The 14372-nt window shown below is 42.5% G+C and overlaps 1 protein-coding gene across 1 annotated transcript in view; it reads left to right on the plus strand.

Annotated features, from left to right (window-relative positions):
- The window catches only part of PIGL (phosphatidylinositol glycan anchor biosynthesis class L), a 231771-nt gene that overhangs the window by 150497 nt on the left and 66902 nt on the right, over nt 1-14372 (plus strand). Inside the window, exons 3-4 of the mRNA XM_040338623.1 lie at nt 3087-3177; nt 13747-13814. Of these exons, the coding sequence (XP_040194557.1) occupies nt 3087-3177; nt 13747-13814 (159 nt within the window). The remainder of the gene's footprint in view (nt 1-3086; nt 3178-13746; nt 13815-14372) is intronic.

Raw genomic sequence — 14372 nt, forward strand, 5'->3', positions numbered from 1 at the left:
ATAAGCTGCTCTGAGGATGCAACTTTGATTGCGAAAGGCTGCTGATACCCACAGAAACTGCGCATTGATCGTGAGGTAGGCGCTGGGGAAACCTGAGAGGAGCAACTTTTACCTCCCATCTTGGATTGGCTTTGCACACATGGTTGGAGAAGCTTGGTGCCGGCATACGATCACATTTAAATGTGAGTGCAATACCTATTTGTTTTTAAATAGTTAATAAAAAAAATTACGTACTACACCATGAGGGGCACTCCTCTTTTTTATGAGCCATTGTAGGAGAGATATAGACCCCATTGGCACATTCAAGGCATCTGGCGATTGGTGAACAGATGTGTAATAGGAGTGGTTATCCTGGGAATGAACCAAAGGCATTTTGATTGATTGAGATCTGGTGAGTGGCCATTTCTATCGGTGACGGGGATATCACAGAACGTATTACCATTATCACAGAAAGTGGTGCCATAGCACAGAAAGTGGGGTCACTATCACAAAAAGTGGTGTTACTACAGCTGCATTATATAACTCCACAGGAAAAGCACTTTAAATGAACGTTTAATAAGGATTTTCTTGGGACTTTAATGAACAGAAGATTTATTTTGTACTTTTTTTTACATATATTGTTCTATATATATTTTTTTAGTTTTTTTGTGCAAACTTGTTTACCCAAGAAGGGCAGTCACCTTTAAAGTATTGATTATTGGCACTTAAGCACTTTATGAGCACTATGTTATAGACAAATTCACGCAAGTTGTATACAGGTCTATACATTTCTTTTGGGAGGCACCTATATCACCCATGAGAAGAACACTAATGCCGCGTACACACCATCACTTTATGTGATGAAAAAAAATGACGTTTTTAAAAACGTCACTTTAATTGACTGTGTGTGGGGGAAAACGTCGTTTTATGTCTTGTAAAAAACAACCAAAAAGAATTGAAGCATGCTTCAATTTTATGTGTCGTTTTTCAAAAGTGCACTTTTTACTTCACAGAAATTGACCGTGTGTAGCAAAAAACGTTGTTTTCTAAGACGTTTTTTCATCCACGCATGCCCAGAAGCTACTTATGAAGCGAGCTTCAATGGAAAAACGTGGTGGAACGTAACCTCACTTTGCAAGATCATTGTGAGAAAACGATGGTGTGTAGGCAACTTCGTCTTTGAAAATTGAAGTTTCAAAAACGTCATTTTTTACTTCACAGAAAATGTCATTTTTTTTCATCACATAAAGTGATGGTGTGTACGCGGCATAATACATTTACATATTTAAATAGAGGTGTTATACTTTGAGTAATTAGTACCTAGCAATAGGTGGTGATACATAAAAGAAACAGTAGGGGAGCACAATTCACTCACCACACAAATTTTAAAAGGACCGGGCACCAAACGGCGACTTAACCCTTTTTCGTTTACTTGATTGCGGCACACCCATTCTAACAACCTAATATACATTTACAATTTTAAAACTAAACAGTAAAATTAGCCCAATGCCTTTCTGTATAATGTGAAGGAAGATGTTAGCCAGAATCATACAGCTCGAGTAGGGGGTCCATTGTGAGTTCACCTTACAAATTTTCAGTAAAAGTGAACATACACTTTAAAGTGGTAGTCCCACTGCAGGTTAAGGAGATATTCACTGTTACTACAGGTAAGCCTTATCAGAGGCTTACCTATAGATACAAGTAAAAAAGCAGACTTTACTTCTGCTTTCAGATTGCTTAACTATTAGCCGACCAGCCGTTGCAGTTATACGGCGGCAGGTCGGCTCCCCTGCGCAAGAGCTTGTAGCTATACGGCGGCTCTCTATGCGGCCACTAGGGGCGTGCTCGTCCCTGACCCCCGTGCATGTGCCTGGCAGGTGCGATCACCGCCGGGCACCCGCAATTGCTCGTTACAGAGCAAGGACCGGGAGCTGTGTGTGTAAACACACAGCTCCCGGTCCTGTCAGGGGGAGAAATGCCTGACCGTCTGTTCATACAATGTATGAACAGCGATCAGTCATTTCCCCTAGTGAGGCCACCCCCCTACAGTTAGAACACACCCAGGGAACATACTTAACCCCTCCCCCCTCCTAGTGTTAACCCCTTCCCTGCCAGTGGCATTTTTATAGTAATCCAATGCATTTTTTTAGCACTGATTGCTATAAAAATGCCAATGGTCCCAAAAATGTGTCAAAAGTGTCCGCCATAATGTCGCAGTACTGAAAAAAAATCGCTGATCGCTGGCATTACTAGTAAAAAAAATATATTAATAAAAATGCCATAAAACTACCCCCTATTTTGTAAACGCTATAACTTTTGCGCAAACCAATCAATAAACGTTTATTGCATTTTTTATTTTTTTTAAATATGTCGAAGAATACGTATCGGCCTAAACTGAGGAAAAAATTAGTTTTTTTATATATTTTTTGGGGGATATTTATTATAATAAAAAATATAAATTTTCTTTCAAAATTGTCGCTCTATTTTTGTTTATAGCACACAAACTAAAAACCACAGAGGTGATCAAATACCACCAAAAGAAAGCTCTATTTGTGGGGAAAAAAGGACGCCAATTTTGTATGGGAGTCACGTGGCACGACCGCGCAATTGTCAGTTAAAGCGACGCAGTGCCGAATCGCAAAAAGTGCTCTGGTCTTTGACCAGCAATATGGTCCGGGGGTTAAGTGGTTAAAGAAGAAGTATGGGAACGGTCAGCTCTGAGCAGAGAGCGGTGACTGACGGTCATCGCTCTGCCGCTCCAGCACTCCCTGGAGTGTTGGAATGGGGAACGGGCGAGAGCGGCTGGCTCAGGCTCTCAGCAGTGCACTGAAAAGCTGAGCCAGCTGCCGAGCAAGTATCTGGGTGGATCCCGACATTATGGTATTGGGATCTTTCCAGAACCTTTAGCCCGCTGTCAGTCGATTCTGGGTCACAGAAGTGCAAAAGTAAGTGTACTCCTGTGACTCATAGGTGTGAATTATGACCAAAAAAGTTCTCGCCATACTTCTCTTTAAAAAACAATGCAATATACTGTATGTGTAAAACCATTTTCTTTGGCGCGTCGCTATATTTCTGTGTTCTCAATGTAAGCATTTTGTCTTTTCTAGAAACCTTCCTGACAGTCCCAATGTTCACTGGGATACCCATCTCCTCTCAGATCTAATCCTCACGCATATCAAACAGAAGAATATTGATTTGGTAAGTATTAGTAACTCTTTGTATGGGGTCCTATCACATGGCTCGTGATTGGTTCGTTCAGCAGGGGATCTGTTTACAGAATCGGAGCACAATGGGATGTCACTTTTATGGCATCCACGTGCATTTCGTTTTTTTTTTCTGCTTTATGACAGTGGAAGTTTATGTTCAATTGATGGGCAGCGAAACAAAACCAGACATTTGTCAGTTTATATGAGTCTACCTCGGATCCGTCACATTTAAAATGGAAAAGGATGCAGTCCTTTTCATAGTTCTTTGTGGACCTGGATGGATGCAAAGGGTAAGCAGATGTAAACAGATGCACATCCGTGTACACTTGCCTTTGCACACTCATTGTGGCTCCTCCTAATCTTTATTCATTTTAGCCCTAGTTCACATTGATGCTACTTTGAAATCACGCTACTTCACTTGAAGTAGCGCGATTTAAAAGTAGCAGGGTCAGTGCGATTTCAGGTGCTACTTGATAGACACCTGTGTGGCTTCATACACAGATGTCTATTGAAGTCGTACCTGAGATCGGCAAAAGTAGTGCAGGAACTACTTTTGAAAATCAGTGCAGAACCTCCAAGTTTGTGTCGCACCAATTGGAACAGTGTATTGCCGCCAATAGGCTGTGACCTGTCTTGCGATTTGAGCTCTCAAATCGCATGACAAATTGCTCCAATATGAACCTAGGCTGAGGCACAGACACCAAATTGTTCTGGTTGACGAGATCAGTTAATTTGCCAGTTAGCTCCCTCCAGCTTCAGAACAGAAACAACATTATGGGGGTTATTTATTAACCACTTGCTTACTGGGCACATAAACCCCCTTCGTGCCCAGGCGAAATTTCAGCTTCTGGCACTGCGTCGCTTTAACTTATTTGCGCGGTCGTGCGACGTGGCTCCCAAACAAAATTGACGTCCTAAATAGAGCTTTATTTTGGTGGTATTTGATCACCTCTGCGGTTTTTATTTTTTGCGCTATAAACAAAAAAAAAAGCGACAATTTAAAAAAAATATATATTTTTTTTACTTGTTGCTATAATAAATATCCCAATTTTTTTTTAAAAAAAAATATTTTTTTTTTCTCAGTTAAGGCCGATATGTATTTTTCGACGTATTTTTGTAAAAAAAAAATTTGCAAAAAAATTGCAATAAGCGACTGGTTTGCGCAAAAGTTATAGCGCCTACAAAATGGGGAACAGAATTATGATATTTTTTTTTTTTTACTAGTAATGGCGGCGATCTGCGATTTTTATTGGGACTGCGATATTGCGGCAGACGTATCAGACACTTTTGACACAAATTTGGGACCATTCACATTTATACAGCGATCAGTGCTATAAAAATGCACTAATTACTGTATAAATGTGACTGGCAGGGAAGGGGTTAACACTAGGGGTGAGGAAGGGGTTAAATGTGTACCTGTATTGTGTTCTAACTGTGTGGGGGGAGGGGGGGGACTGGGGGAGGTGACCGATGCTGTGTCCCTATGTACAAGGGACACAGATCGGTCTCCTCTCCTCTGACAGCACGTGGAGCTCTGTGTTTACACACAGAGCTCCACGTCCCTGCTGTGTTACCGATGATCGCGTGTACCCGGCGGACATCGCCGCCGCCAGGTACACGCATCGGCTTCCCAGCGATGCGCCGGGACAATGTTTACCCGCTGCGCGCCACCCAGTGGCGCGCGCGGGTAATGCTTTTAAAAAGACGTCCACCCGGCACTTGAGAGCCGCGCTGTTGACGTCTTTTGTCAATAGCGCGGGTCTCAAGTGGTTAAAGGCAAACCCACTTTGCACTACAAGTGCAAAGTGCACTTGAAATTGCACTGAAAGTGCACTTGGTAATGCAGTCACTGTAGATCCCAGGGGGACATGCAAGATAAATAAAAAACAGCATGTTAGCTTGCACATGATTGGATAATAAAATCAGCAGAGCTTCCCCTCATTTTAGATCTACCCGTCAGATTTACAGCAAATGCACTTCCAGTGCAATTTCAATTGCACTTTGCACTTGCAGTTTGCACTTGTAGTGCAAAGTGGATTTGCCTTTTGTAAATAACCCCCTATATGTTATATTGATGGATATCTCAAGAGCATTATGATCAGGATTTGTGTGGGCTTTTGTTAAGATTTAGTTAAAAAAATGATATTATTATTTTGCTAACACCTAACTGATAAAAAATGTAAAATTGCTGCTACAATCACGAGTCATCGTTTTTATGTACACCTTTGTAGGCATATTCTAAAATGCAGAATGAAAAATGAATGCAGTGATTGGTATACAGAGTATAAATGTAAGGAACACAGAAGACATCCAAATAGCTGTTTGTGCAATGTGTGCGCCCTCTTGTGGCAGCAGTTAGGTAGCTCACAAAGTTGTTTATGAAAAATACTTTGTCCTCAGATTTGTATCTCAACTCCTGTGCATATGTGAAATATTTAAAATATAGACAAAACTTATTTTTTTTTATTTGGATAGAGCAGGGAAGGATTAGAACACCTTTCAAAATGTAGTTGCTGTCTATGTTCCCGGTAGGCAGATTCACCTTCTCTATTTGTCTTGGTGACCATTTTTATCGTGACAGAAAGTGATTGGATAGTCAAGATTTTACAGTTCTCACCAGAACATAAATTGAGGGTAAATCTATCAATCTTTCAATGGGGACATCTGGTCCAGGTAAAAGGAGATCTCCCCAACGGGACACAGACAGCAAAAAAATAATATGACAGGGGTTTTAAACTTTTGCCACTTAAAGCGGAGCTCCACCCTAAAGTGGAACTCCCGCTGATCAGAACCCTCCCCCCCTCCGGTGTCACATTTGACACCTTTCAGGGGGGAGGGGGGTGCAGATACCTGTCTAAAGACAAGTATTTGCACCCACTTCCGGCCACACAGTCTCAGGCAGACTGCGGCATTACATCACTTCCCGCCCCCCCCCCCCCGTCCCCCGTCCCCCGTTGTGTTCTGGGAACACTCGGCTCCCAGTACACAGCGGGAGCCAATTGGCCGGCATCGTAGGGAACCGGCCAGTGAAGCCGGAGCGCTTCACTTCCTGGTTCCCTCACCGAGGATGGCGGGGGGGCAGCAGAATGACGAGCGATCGCTCGTCCTCTGCTGCGGACGGCGCTGGACTCCACGACAGGTAAGTGTCCTAATATTAAAAGTCAGCAGCTGCAGTATTTGCTGGCTTTTAATATATTTTTTCCAGTGGACATCCGCTTTAATGCTTTGTTATTTACCTTTGTTATTTTCAGAACATTTTTTGTCTCCTTTTATTTTTTTATGGATGTGCAATAAGTTCACCCAAATGACTAGTTAGCTGTTGATATTTTTACCTTTGTATATTGGCAGATCTCAAAACTACTTGGGCTTACAGTCTGATCTACTGGATCCACTTGGAGCATGCACATAGCGCTTCTGACAGCAACTCAGACTGTAAACACAAGCAACTTGACTTGTTATAAGGGACACCTAGAAATGTTAATCGTGCCCATGCAATATCCTAAAAAATGTACCAGTTGTCTACAATTCCTCCACATGGAGACTACAGCAGGCTTTCAGCTATGTAGTAAAAGTGATCTGGGTGGCTTTAGAGCTGACTGATCACTTTTACAGAACTCACAGTGTTATGCCCTCCTTCGCCGGGGGCTCCCTTCTTTGGAGCCTTGAACCCCAATAAACATTGTGAGGATGGCGAGCACTGTGACATTGAGGAGCACTTGAAGGTTCAGCGATATCAAAATGTTGGCTGCAAAGCCAGGGAAACAGCAGCTAATAGACCCCCAATGTCTTTATAAAGAGTACATATCACCTGCTGCTTAAAGGGGTTGTTAAGGTACAATTTTTTCTCCCTAAATAGCTTCCTTTACCTTAGTGCAGTCCTCCTTCACTTACCTCATGCTTCGATTTTGCTTTTAAATGTCCTTATTTCTTCTGAGAAATCCTCACTTCCTGTTCTTCTGTCTGTAACTACACACAGTAATGCAAGGCTTTCTCCCTGGTGTGGAGTGTCGTGCTCGCCCCCTCCCTTGGACTACAGGAGAGTCAGGACGCCTACTAACACACAGCTCCTTTCTCTATCTGCAACAGAGAGAGCGGACTGACTCTCCCGTAGTCCAAGGGAGGGGGCGAGCATGACCCTCCACACCAGGGAGAAAGCCTTGCATTACTGTGTGGAGTTACAGACAGAAGAATAGGAAGTGAGGATTTCTCAGAAGAAATAAGGACATTTAAATGCAAAATGGAAGGATGAGGTAAGTGAAGGAGGACTGCACTAAGGTAAAGGAAGCTATTTAGGGATAAAAATTGTACTTTTACAACCCTTTAATTGAAATAGGTATAAATAGAAAATGTAAAAGCACCCACAATGCCCTGCTTACACAAAGGATGTGTATGTATGTAAATGACAATTGCACAATTCATATTGGGTGTTGCCACACACATTGTACGGAGAGAATTAATTATAGGTCCCTTATTTACGGTTAAATCTTAACTGATTATCTGTAGAGGGATTTAAAACCTCAACAATTGATTATTTTGGATATTGTAGTTTTTACCTTCCATTGCATGGGCACATGTAATTAGGGCTGCAACTAACGATTATTTTCATAATCGATTAGTTGGCCGATTATTGTTTCGATTAATCAATTAATCGGATAATAGCCTTAATAATAAAAAAAAAAAAAGCATTTAAAAAAAAATGTGGGCAGATTACAAAACACAAATTGCCGCAAAAAAATTCCATGCTTTTCTGCAGCTTCTCCATTGAAGTATATTGAACCCCCAAAAAAATAGCACCACTTTGCCCTTTCCAAATACGCAGCAGCTGAAAAAAAATCATGGATGTGAACGTGTCCCATAGGAAAACATGTAAATGAACTGTAGTGTGTTTCTGCAAAAAGCACCAAAAAAGGTGTGAACCCAACCTGAGATGTTTAGTAACATAATGGGGGTTAAAAAAACAAAAATAAGTACAAAAAGAGCAAATAATCGCTACTGTAAGGGGTTCATTTTTTTACCGTGGGACAGTGAAAGTAATATTTACAGTAGCGATTTGCTTTTTGTACTATAAAAGGGCCAATTTTAGTTTTTTTAACCCCATTATGTTACTGGCTGATTAATCGATTATGAAAATTGTAATCAATTAATTTCATAATCGATTAGTTGTCGATTAATCGATTAGTTGTTTCGGCCCTACATGTAATATGAGGCCTGACATACTTTGTGTCCATTTACATAACCATTCTGACAGGGGGAAAGTAATGGATTTAGTGTCTCTGCAGGGAATAAAATCTATCACATCCCCTAGTAAAAGCAGCCCACAGTTTACACAAAAACGCTGGTTAGGTACACAGTTAATCCTATGCTTGCCCAAAATGTTTAACCCCTTCCCAGCCAGTGTCATTAGTACAGTGACGGTGCATATTTTTTAGCAATGATCACTGTAATAATGTCACTGGTTTTCCCAAAGAGTCAATTAGTGTCAGATTGTACGCCACAATATTGAAGTTTTACAATAAGTGCCTGTTTGCCGCTATTACTAGTATGAAAAAATAAATAAATAGAAATGCTAGTGTACAGTTAGGTCCATATACAGTATCACACAAAAGTACACCCCTCACACTTTTGTAAATATTTTATTATATCTTTTCATGTGACAACACTGAAGAAATGACACGTTGCTGTAAAGTAGCGAGACAGTAGTGTAAATTTGCTGACCCTCAAAATAACTCAACACGCAGCCAATAATTTCTAAACCATTGGCAACAAAAGTGAGTACACCCCTAAGGCCCCGTACACACGAGAGGATCTATCCGCTGAAAAATCTCAGCGGATCGGTTTCAGCGGATAGATCCCCTGGTGTGTACAACCCAGCGGATATTTCCGAATTCCAGCAGATAAAAATTTGATAGCATGCTAACAAATCTATCCGCTGGAATCGGCTCCAGCGGATCGATCCGGTGGTCTGTACAGACTCACCGGATCGATCCGTCCGAACCCGTCCCTCGCATGCGTCGTAATGATTCGACGCATGCGTGGATTTCCTTATATGACAGCGTCACGCACGTCGCCGCGTCATCATCGTGGCGACGGCGCGACACGTCACCGCGGTTGAATTCCGCGCAGATTTGGATCCGATGGTGAGTACATGCCAACGGATCCAAATCCGCCAGAGGATTTATCCACGGATACGGTCCGGCGGACCGTATCCGTGGATCAATCCTATCGTGTGTACCAGGCCCTAGTGAAAATGTCCAAATTTGGCCCCAAGTGTCAATATTTTGTGTCGCCACCATTATTCTCCAGCACTGCCTTAACCCTTTTTGACATTTAGTTCACCAGAGCTTCACAGGTTGCCACTGGCCCTCATCCACTCTTCCATGATAACATAATGGAGCTGGTGGATGTTAGAGACCTTGCGCTTTTTCACCTTCCGTTTGAAGATGCCCCACAGATGCTCAATAGGGTTTAGGTCTGGAGACATACTTAGCCAGTTTATCACCTTTACCCTCAGCTTCTTTAGCAAGGCAGTGTTTGTCTTGGAGGTGTGTTTGGGGTCGTTATCATGTTGGAATACTGCTCTGCAGCCCAGTCTCTGAAGGGAGGGGATCATGCTCTGATTCAGTATGTCACAGTACATGTTGGCATTCATGGTTCCCTCAAAGAACTGTAGCTCCCCAGTTCCGGCAGCACTCATGCAGCCCCAGACCATGACACTCCCACCACCATGCTTGACTGTCGGTACTCCTTACCTGGTTGCCGCCACGCACATATGACACCATCTGAACCAAATAAGTTTATCTTGGTCTCATGGTTCCACAGGACATGGTTCCAGTAATCCATGTTCTTAGTCTGCTTGTCTTCAGCAAACTGTTTGCGGGCTTTCTTGTGCATCATCTTTAGAAGAGGCTTCCTTCAGGGATGAGAGCCACGCAGACTAATTTGATGCAGTGTGCGACGTATGGTCTGAGCACTGACAGGCTGATCCCCCCCACCCCTTCAACCTCTGCAGCAATTCCCAAAGACAACCTCTGCATATGGCGCTGAGCATGTGTACTCAACTTCTTTGGTCGACCATGGCGAGGCCTGTTCTGAGTGGAACCTGTTCTGTTAAACCGCTGTATGGTCTTGGCCACCGTGCTGCAGCTCAGTTTCAGGGTCTTGCCAATCTTCTTATAGCCTATGCCATCTTTATGTAGAGCAACAATAATTTTTTCAGATCCTCAGAGAGTTCCTTGCCATGAGGTGCGATGTTGAACTTCCAGTGACCAGTATGAGAGAGTGAGAGCGATAACACCAAATTTAACACACCTGTTCCCCAATTACACCTGAGACCTTGTAACACTAACGAGTCACATGACAACGGGGAGGGAAAATGGCTAATTGGACCCAATTTGGAAATTTTTACTTAGTTTTATTGCCAGCGGTTTAGACATTAAAGCGTTTGTATCCTCCGCTTGGTGGAATTTTACCTACAGGTAACCTATAATAAGACTTACCTGTAAGTAAAATGAATATCTCCTAAACCTGCACAGTTTAGGAGATATTCGCCCTGCATTCAGCCGCTGACGTCAGCGATGCATGCACTCAATGTCTGATGGATCATTCGGAAAATTCAGAGCTCCTTACCAGAACGGAGGACTCCCATGCATGCGCAGGAGTGACGTAATCACAGCAGTGGAGCTGCGAACCCAGAAGAAACGCTGAGGGAACTGAATGTCAGCTGCTTCAGTGGTGACCGGGAGGCATTGCGGATGCTTGAAGATAAGTACTTTATAATGAGCTAGTATGCGGTGCACATACAGTTCAACTACCTTTTCCCACAGATCCTTTGACAATTCTTTTGCTTTCCTCATGACTCAGAATCCAGAAACGTCAGTGCAGCACTGAAAGAAAGATGCAAGGGTCTGTCAGTAGTCCAGAAAATCATTGACCTTTTATACACACACACTAATTTCAAGCAAGCAGATCACAGATGAGGATGGTTACCTTTAATAGTCATTCAAACCCCTTTGTGTCAATTTGTGTGCATTTTATCAGGCCAAAATCACCAGGGTATGTAAACTTTTGATCAGAGTCACTCGGGCTGTTTTAGTTGTCTTTATGATTTAAAAATAGTAAACACAGTTGATTGGTAATAAATGGCTTCAGCCAAACATTAACCATGAGTGAAAGAAATATTTTTCTGTTATCATTCATATTGTCTGAAAAATGGCCAAGAAATCATAAATTCTGCCAGGGCATGTAAACTTATGAGCACAAATGTATGTTGTCAGTATGGTGCTAACACACTTCAACAGCCATAAGCCACTGAGGCACATAAATCAATATACAGTAAATAAAGCAAATACATAATGCCCTGCTTAGGAAGAAACTATTTCTTGCATTACAGCTAAATGTTTTCAAAACAAGCATTAAAGAGGTTCTTAATAGTTTTTTACCTTAAAGCGAAGCTCCACCCAAAAAGCTCCACTTGTGTACACCCTCCACTGCCACATTTGGCACTTTTTGGGGGCGAGCAGGTACCTGATTTTGACAGGTACCCACTCCCACTTCTGGCGAACTGACCCAGAAGTTCGGCCCCCCTCACGCATGCACAGTAGGACATTGCGGGATCCCTGGACAGGTAAGTGTCCTAATATTAAAAGTCAGCAGCTACAGTTTTTGTAGCTGCTGACTTTAATTTTCTTCTGAAGCAGCCTGGAGCTTCTCTTTAATGCATTCTCTCCATTAGGATACAAAAAATCAGCCCACTGTCCCAGCTGCAGCACCGCACTCCTGTCTTCCTGGTTGCACAGGAGACACTGAGGGCAGTGGGAGCCATAGGCAAGCTTGCCATAGCAAAAGCCTGTGAGGAGGGAGTGGGGGCGTGGCTTACTGTGCCTATGGATATTTACAGCCCAGTTTTTCAAGAATTTGCTGAATAATTTATTTTTTCCTTAACTTTGTTACTTATTACATTCTCTGTCCAACTAAATTATGGGTCCCCAAACTTTCTAAACAATGGGCCAGTTTAATGCCCTTCAGACTCTAGGGGTGCCGGACTGTGGCCATTGGGAATACTAAAGGTCACAACAACAGTGGGAAAAAATAATGCCCCATCTTTGTACCCCATTGTTGATGTCATTTGACCCAATTGTTGGTATCATTGGGAGGAATTGTGCCCTATCGTTGGTGTCACTGGAAGAAATTGTGCCCCATTGTTGATGTCACTGGAAGGAATTGTGCCCCATTGTTGGTGTCACTGGAAGGAATTGTGCCCCATTGTTGGTGTCACTGGAAGGAATTGTGCCCCATTGTTGATGTCACTGGAAGAAATTGTGCCCCATTGTTGATGTCACTGGAAGGAATTGTGCCCCATTGTTGGTGTCACTGGAAGGAATTGTGCCCCATTGTTGGTGTCACTGGAAGGAATTGTGCCCCATAGTTGGTGTCATTTGGCCCAATTTTGGTGTCATTGGGATCAATTGTGCCCCACTGTTGGTGTCATTGAAAGGAATTGTGCTTTTTTTATTGGTGTCAGTGGCGGTAGAATTATGCCCCATTATTCGTATCAGTGAATGAAATAGTGCCCCAAGGACCAGATAAAAGCAAGCAGAGGGCCACATCTGGCCCCCGGGCTGCAGTTTGGAGACCACTGAACTAAATAACTACTTACAGTTTTGAATGAACTATAGAGCTCCTAATTTGTACATTTGTCTATGGCAGTGGTTCTCAACCCTGTCCTCAAGTACCCCCAACAGGCCATGTTTGCAGGTTTTCCTTTATCTTGCATAGGTGCTTTGAATCAGAGTCAATGGCTTGGTATTTTGGACTGCTATTTTATCTAAGATAAATTCCCAAAACATGGCCTGTTGGGGGTACTTGAACCGAGGTTGAGAACCTCTGGTCTATGGTATTAGTTTGAGAACACAGAGCATAGCAGCTCTTTCTATTTAAATGACAAAGCGGTAGGGTTGTCCCGATACCACTTTTTTAGGACTGAGTACAAGTACCGATACTTTTTTTCATGTACTCGCCGATACCGATTAACGATACTTTTTTTTAAAATGTGTCCATGTGTCCCCAAATGCAGCCATGTGTCCCCAAAGAGAAAGCCAAGCCCTCCCCCCCAGGGATCTATCAAAGTGCCCGGACAAGGAGAGGGGCTATATATGACGAGGCGTGGCGGGGAACACACAGCTATTCAAATGAAAGCTGTAATGTTCCCCTGCGCTAATCAACTAGGCGGCGGTGGGAGGGCTTGGCTTTCTCTTTGCGGCAGCAGCTTTCTCCGCCCCCTCTCCACCCGCTCTCCGGAAGAAGAAAAAATATTGGTGAAGCATCGGGAGCATTTGCGCGAGTACAAGTACTCGCGTAAATGCTCAGTATCGGTCCCGATACCGATGCTAGTATCGGTATCAGGACAACCCTACAAAGTGGCTTATAAAATCATTTGAGGAATAACACTGGAATGATGATTTGTCTGTGCATGTGTGCTCATATTGAACTCATAATCCACTTTTAGAACTACTCATTTTTCTTATTGTTTCAGGAAACTTGACCTATACAATCTCTATTTCAGGTAATTACATTTGATGAAAAAGGCATTAGTGGGCATTCCAACCATATTTCCTTGTACCACGCCATAAGGTAAGGTGTTTTATGTTTTTTCAGGTACAGCTCATAGCTAGTTAGTAATTAATCACATTCAACTGGACTTGTTCTGTTGAAGATGTTTCTTAGCTTATCCAAGCCACTTTGTCAGTTCTAATGAGTGTCAGCAGATATACCCCAGCATTTATATCCACAAAGATGGCACCAACACCTCTAGCCACTTGCTTACTGGGCACATAAACCCCCTTCGTGCCCAGGCGAAATTTCAGCTTCCGGCACTGCGTCGCTTTAACTGACATTTGCGCGGTCGTGCAACGTGGCTCACAAACAAAATTGACGTCCCTTTTTCCCCACAAATAGAGCTTTATTTTGGTGGTATTTGATCACCTCTGCGGTTTTTATTTTTTGCACTATAAACAAAAAAAGAGCGACAATTTTTAAAAATATATACTGTATATTTTTTACTTGTTGCTATAATAAATATCCCAATTTAAAAAAAATATATATATATATATTTTTTTTCTCAGTTAAGGCTGATCCCTTTTTTTCGACGTATTTTTGTAAAAAAAAAATTAAATCGCAATAAGCGATAGC

Source organism: Rana temporaria, chromosome 2 (genome assembly GCF_905171775.1).
Source record: "Rana temporaria chromosome 2, aRanTem1.1, whole genome shotgun sequence".
Classification (NCBI taxonomy): domain Eukaryota; kingdom Metazoa; phylum Chordata; class Amphibia; order Anura; family Ranidae; genus Rana; species Rana temporaria.